The 6602-nt window shown below is 41.0% G+C and overlaps 1 protein-coding gene across 1 annotated transcript in view; it reads right to left on the bottom strand.

The window, feature by feature from the left end:
• Window positions 1-6602, bottom strand: part of UBE2G1 (ubiquitin conjugating enzyme E2 G1) — a 109302-nt gene that overhangs the window by 7374 nt on the left and 95326 nt on the right. Inside the window, exon 4 of the mRNA XM_003799047.3 lies at window positions 3641-3819. Coding sequence (XP_003799095.1) covers window positions 3641-3819 — 179 coding nt within the window. The remainder of the gene's footprint in view (window positions 1-3640; window positions 3820-6602) is intronic.

Genomic DNA, 6602 nt, shown 5'->3' with positions numbered 1-6602 from the left:
TCTCAAAAAAAAAAAAAAAAAAAAAAAAAAAACAGGCCACAAAAGAACATTTATAGTTTTGTACCATATTGAGAGACATTAAGTACTATTTCTAGTGTAAGGGCAAAGAGTTGACAGTGATCACTGTCACTGCCAGGCCCTTGAAAATGAAACTGCTTCTTTTACCTCGAATGTAATGAGCAGGAAGTTCTTAAGAAATGGCCAGCCTACTTTCTTTCTTTCTTTTTTTTATTTAATACATCATCCATTTAGGGACACTGAGGATTACAGAAATCTTTCTTTGCCCTCATAAAGAGATTTAAAAAACAATGGTTGTGGCTCAGTACCCGTAGCACAATGGTTACCTCGCCAGCCACATACACTGAAGGTGGCGGGTTTGAACCTGTCCCGGGCCAGCTAAACAACTGCAACAAAAAAATAGATGGGTGTTGTGGTGGGCACCTAGAGTCCCAGCTACTTGGAAGCCTGAGGCAAGAGAATCTTTTAAGCCCAGGAGTTTGAGGTTGCTCGGAGCTGTGGCGCCACAGCACTCTACTGAGGGCAACACAGTGAAACTCTGTCTCAAAACAAACAAACAACAACAAAAAACAATGGTTGCCCTCAAAGGAAGACATACCAACAAACCTGTGAGATAAACTATAGTATGGACACATACAGAGATTACCATGGAACTATGGAAAAAGGAAACTTCTAGGCCAGGAGATGAGAAAATATCTCCATCATTGCTAGGTCTGGGAAAGAAAGTTTTAAACATTCTGTGAGACAATGGGGAAATATTAATGTAAATTGGGCATCTGAATATAATAGGGAGTTACAGTAAAAAATGTGGTTAGCTATATTATTGTGATTATGTAGAAGAATGTTCTGATATTTTAGATGTTTGCTAAAATATTAATGAATAAAATGTTATAATATCTGTAATTATTTCATTGTCATTTTTATTTTTACTTTACTGAGACAGAGTCTCACTTTCACCCTCGGTAGAATGCCGTGGTGTCACAACTCACAGCAACCTCAAACTCGTGGGCACAAGCAATTCTCTTGCCTCAGCCTCCCAAACAGCTGAGACTATAGGCGCCTGCAACAACGCCCAGCTATTTTTAGACATGGTGTCTTGTTCTTGCTTAGGCTGGTCTCAAAGCTATGAGCTCAGGCAATCCACCTGTCTGGGCCTCCCAAAGTGCCAGGATTACAGGCGTGAGCCTCCATGCCTGGCTTCGCTCTCATTTTTAAGTAAATGGAAGAAAAGAACAAACAATTCCAATTAAAGGAAAAAAGGACTAACTCCAAAAAAAAAATCACTACAACTAGAGAGAAGTCTGAAAGCTGGGAGATGAAGCAGGAAGCTATTACAATAAAGTAGGTAAAGAAATGAAAAGACTTAGTTCAATGGCAGAAAGGTAAAAAGGAGTCGAGACAGGATTTGACAGAAAGACATTTTCTGGTGATAAAGACAAGAGTGGGAGTGGGGAATTTCTACATGAAAGGCAGATTGGCAAATGGTAATTCCAAATAGGAATAGCTAACATACGTAACCTTTCATTAAGTCTTCTGTGCCATGCACTATGGACTACCCCATTTTATACAGGGGGAAATTATTAATCCAATGTAGCAAAAAGTATATAGCTTATCTCTTTGTTCTACTGAGACGCTATTAAAATGATCATATTGGAATTTATTTTTTTTTTAGAGGTAATTTTATCTCTTTGCTCTACTGAGACTCCATTAAAATGATCATATTGGAATTTTTTTTTTTTTTTTTGAGGCATCACAGCTTGTAGCAACCTCAAACTCTTGGGCTTAAGTGATTCTCTTGCCTCAGTCTCCCAAGTAGCTGGGACTACAGGCACCCACCATAATTCCCAGCTAATTTTTGGTTGTAGTTGTTGTTTGGCAGGCCTGGGCTGGACTCAAACCCCTCAGCTCCATTGTATGTGGCTGGTGCCCTAGGCACTGAGTTATAGGTGCTGAGCCAGAGCCAGGTTTTTCTTTTTGTTTTTTGGTTTTTTTAAATTTAAGAGGTGGCCAGGCCAGGTGGGTCTCACCTGTAATCCTAACACTCTGGGAGGCAGAGGCTGGTGGATCGCTTGAGTCCAGTAGTTCGAGACCAGCTTGAGCAAAACTGAAACCCCATCTGTACTAAAAATAGAAGCATTAGGCTTCATGGTGGGTACCAGTTGTCTCAGATACTCAGGAGGCCAAGGCAAGAAGGTTTTAAAGTCCAGGAGTTAGAGGTTGCTGTGAGCTATGACGACACCAGGGCATTCTACTCAGGGTGACAAATTGAGACTCTCCCTCAAATAATAATAATAATGATGATGATGATGATGATACAATAAAATATAAATCTTTAAGATGTATTAGTTCAGAGAAGAGCAGCTACAAATAACAATATTAGGGGGCAGTGTCCGTAGTTCACTCTTGCTCAGGCTGGTCTCGAACTTGTGAGCTCAAGCAACCCACCCACCTTGGTTCCCCAGAGTACTAGGATTACACACGAAAGCCATTGTGCCCAGCCTACTTCCTTTTTTTTTTTTTTTTTGAGACAGAGCCTCAAGCTATTCCCCCTGGGTAGAGTGCCATAGCATCACAGCTCACAGCAACCTCCAACTCCTGGGCTCAAGTGAGTCTTCTGCTTCTACCTCTCAAGTAGCTGGGACCACAGGCGCCGGCCACAATGCCTGGCTATTTTTTGTTATTGTTGTTGCAGCCATCATTGTTGTTTGGCGAGCCTGGGCTGGATTCGAATCTGCCACCTTAGGTGTATATGGCTGGCGCCTTAGCCACTTGAGCCACAGGTGCCGAGCTTCCCAGCCTACTTTCACTGCATTTAAAAACTCTATACTGGCCAGGCACAGAGGCTCGTGCATGTAATCCCAGCACTCTCGGAGGCTGAGATGGGTGAATTGCCTGAGCTCACAGGTTCAAGACTAGCCTGAGCAAGAGAGAGACCCCCATCTCTAAAAATAGCCAGGTGCTGTGGCAGGCGCCTGTACTTCTAGCTATTTGGGAGGCTAAGAGAAGAGAATCGCTTGAGCCCAAGAGTTGGAGGTTGCTATGACCTGTGATGCCACAGCACTCTACCAAGGGGCCATAAAGTGAGACACTATCTCAAACAAACAACCAACAAAAACAAAACTCTACACTTTTACTCTACCCCCTCCTATCCCAGTTTAAATTCTGATGTTGCAATTTATATCCTTTTATATTATGTCTCCCTTAACAAACTGTTGTAACATGGTAAATATAGCTAATGACAATGTACTGCATTCATGTAAACTGCTGAGAGTAGATTTGAGTGTTCTCAGAACAAAAAAATGGTATTAAAGATTACAGGTTAATTAGCTTGAATTTGTCATTCCACAATATATAGATATTTCAAATCATGTTGTATATAATAAACAATTTTGTCAAAAATAAATAGCAGGGGTGGTGCCTGTGGCTCAAAGGAGTAGGGCGCCAGTCCCATATGCCAGAGGTGGCAGGTTCAAACCCAGCCCCGGCCAAAAACTGCAAAAATAAATAAACAATATATAGCAGGGATATATACACACAGACATACTTGGATACTGTAGTTCAAGTTAAGTTCTATTAACAGAGAGTGAAAAGGAGGGAAGATGTGCACATGGGACCTCCTTACCGCAGCATCAACATTAGCAGGTGAATCTCCATTAGGGTCTGCCAGCATAGAAATGACACTAATCATGATGGTTTCCACAGTATGGATAGGGAGCCAACGTTCCTCTGGCTTTTCATAACCATATTTATCTTCCCCAGGCTCATGAAGAATAGAAATGCACACATCACCATTCTTATCAACTGTAAAATTAGAGAAGACTTATTTAATATATTGTTAATTATACATATCTGTTAAAATATGATACTAATTCACAACAGTACCTATATAAAACTCTACATATATACAGAAGTAAATTTCCAAAATGGAATCTACTGACCTACGAAGACTATAGATTTTACCAAATACTCAAGATACACTTGATAAATCCAACAGAAATGTAACCTATCTTTATATTTACATTAGAAACTTTTAAGATATCTGGCATGTAGATATGGTGGTTAGTAAGTAAAATGTGAATGAATAAATAGCAACTATTAGATGTATTCTTCATTTGCAGACAGTATATGATCCAAAATACCAGCAACTGAGGTTTTCTTTTCTTTTTTTTTTTTTTTTTTGAGAGACAGTTTCACTATGTCACCCTTGGTAGAGTGCTATGGGGTCACAACTCACAGCAACCTCAAACTCTTGGCCTGAAGCAATTCTCTTGCCTCAGCCTCCCAAGTAGCTAGGACTACAGGTGCCTGCCACAACACCTGGCTATTTTTTGGTTGTAGTTGTCATTGTTGTTTGGCAGGCCCAGGCTGGGGTAGATCCCACCAGCTCCGGTATATGTGGCTGGCGCCCTAGCCATTGAGCTACAGGCACGAGCCAGCAACTGTGTGTTTAAGTACTGGTTTCCTAATATCCCCACTAATTTACTGACTTAAATGGTGAAGATTTTTCTAGGAAAATGAATACAATAATTTACTTTTAAAATGACATAAAGGCAAAATTTTATTTTCAGAGAAAGGAGTACAAAAGGAAAACGTTAATTGCCAGTGAAAACTTATCATCAACATATTTGACATTCAGGATGGGCACAGTGGCGGAGGTCTGTAATACCAGCACACTCCAAGATGCCAAGGTGGAAAGAATGGCCTGCGGGTGCCTGTGGCTCAAAGGAGTAAGGCACCAGCCCCATATGCCGGAGGTGGCAGGTTCAAACCCAGCCCCAGCCAAAAACCTCAAAAAAAGAAAAAACAAAAAAGAATGGCCTGCAGTTAGGAGTTCACAATTAGCCTGAGCATGAGCAAGACCCTGTCTCTACTAAAAATAGAAAAAATTAGCTGGTGAATGCCTGTACGGTGGTAGCCTGTAGTCTTAGCTATTCAGGAGGCTGAGGCAGAAGGACAGTTGAGCCCAGGAGTTTGAGGCTGCATAAGCTATGATGATGCCACATTCCAACTCTGGCAACCGAGCAAGCCCCTATCTCAAAAAAACCAAAACATGAACATTCAATATATATGTTATCCTGTATATATGGCCATATGTGACAAGAGCATGTTGTCGTATGTCAACATATGACATGAGATCTCTTTTTCTATAAATCCACTGTAAAATTTAAGCCACAAATAAAATTTATAGGAGACATGTGTGCACATTAACTGTATTTTACTCTGAAATAGTTCAGAAAAAAGTGAAATATTACTTGTTGACCCCTATAAGAAAAGTTGAGGCCTTAAGCCACTAGTTCATTTGTACAATACATAGATGCTTCCTACTAGTAAAACCCATTGTTTCTAATAAAATTTCCCCACTGTGGGAAAAAAGCATACTTTGTGGGAAAATATTTTATTTTATTTTCAATTAAGTCGAGTCTCATTTTATCACCCTTGGTAGAGTGCTGTGGCATCATAGCTCAAAGTAACCTCAAACGATTCTCTTGCCTCAGCCTCCCGAGTAGCTGGGAGTACAGGTGCCCACCACAACGCCTAGCTATTTCTGTTTGTTTAGAAGGCCCACGCTGGGTTCAAACCCACCAGCCCCAGAGCATGTGGCTGGTGCCCTAACCACTGAGCTACGGGTGCCCAGCCTATTTTTATTTTATTTTGTTATTATTTTCTTTCTTTTTTTGAGACACAGTCTCAGTGTGTCACCCTCAGTAGAATACCATGGAATCACAGCTCACAGCAACCTCAAACTCTTGGGCCTAAGCGATTCTCTTGCCTCTGCCTCCTGAGTAGCTGAGCCACAACACCTGGGTATTTTTTAGTTGCAGTTGTCACTGTTGTTTAGCAGGCCTGGGCCGGGCTCAAACCCACCAGCCTTGGTGTATGTGGCCGGCACCCTACTCACTGAGCTACGGGTGCCAAGCCATGTTATGTTTTATTATTGTTTTTTTTTTTTTTTAAGAGTTTCACCATGTTGCCCTTGGTAGAGTGCCATGGCATAGCTCACAACAATCTCAAACTCCTGGGCTCAAGTGATTCTCTGGTCTGCTTCCCAAGTAGCTGAGACTACAGGTATCTGCCACAATGCCTGGCTATTTTTAGAGATGCAGTCTTGCTCTTGGCTCATGATGGTCTCAAACTCCTGAGCTCAAGCAGTTCACACATCTCGGGCTCCCAAAGTGCTAGAATTATAGGCATGAGCTGCCACTTCTGGCAGGGGATCTTTTTTAAAAGACAGTTTAGGGATGCGTCTGTGGCTCAAAGGAGTGGGGCACCTGCCCCATATACTGGAGGTGGTGGGTTCAAACCCGGCCATGTCCAAAAAAAGGGAGACTCTGTCTCAAAAAAAAAAAAAAAATTTTCCCAACCAAACTCCATAAATAACCAGCATCAATATTTATGTATATTTCGTTCCTATCTATGTAGAATCTAACAAATTTGTGAATAGGTAGAATTCTAAAGCTTATTTTCCATCTCAAAAACATCAGTATTTCTCCTGTTCTTCTAAACTCCAGATAACCATTGTGTGTGTATTCTCTTAACTCAACAAATACTTTTTTTTTCTTTCTTTCTTTCTTTTTTTTTTTTTT

This window comes from Otolemur garnettii, unplaced genomic scaffold (genome assembly GCF_000181295.1).
Source record: "Otolemur garnettii isolate 467f Iridium unplaced genomic scaffold, OtoGar3 scaffold00145, whole genome shotgun sequence".
In the NCBI taxonomy this organism is placed as follows: domain Eukaryota; kingdom Metazoa; phylum Chordata; class Mammalia; order Primates; family Galagidae; genus Otolemur; species Otolemur garnettii.
The sequence above is the reverse complement of the archived record's forward strand: the minus strand, read 5'-3'. Positions and strand labels throughout refer to the sequence as shown.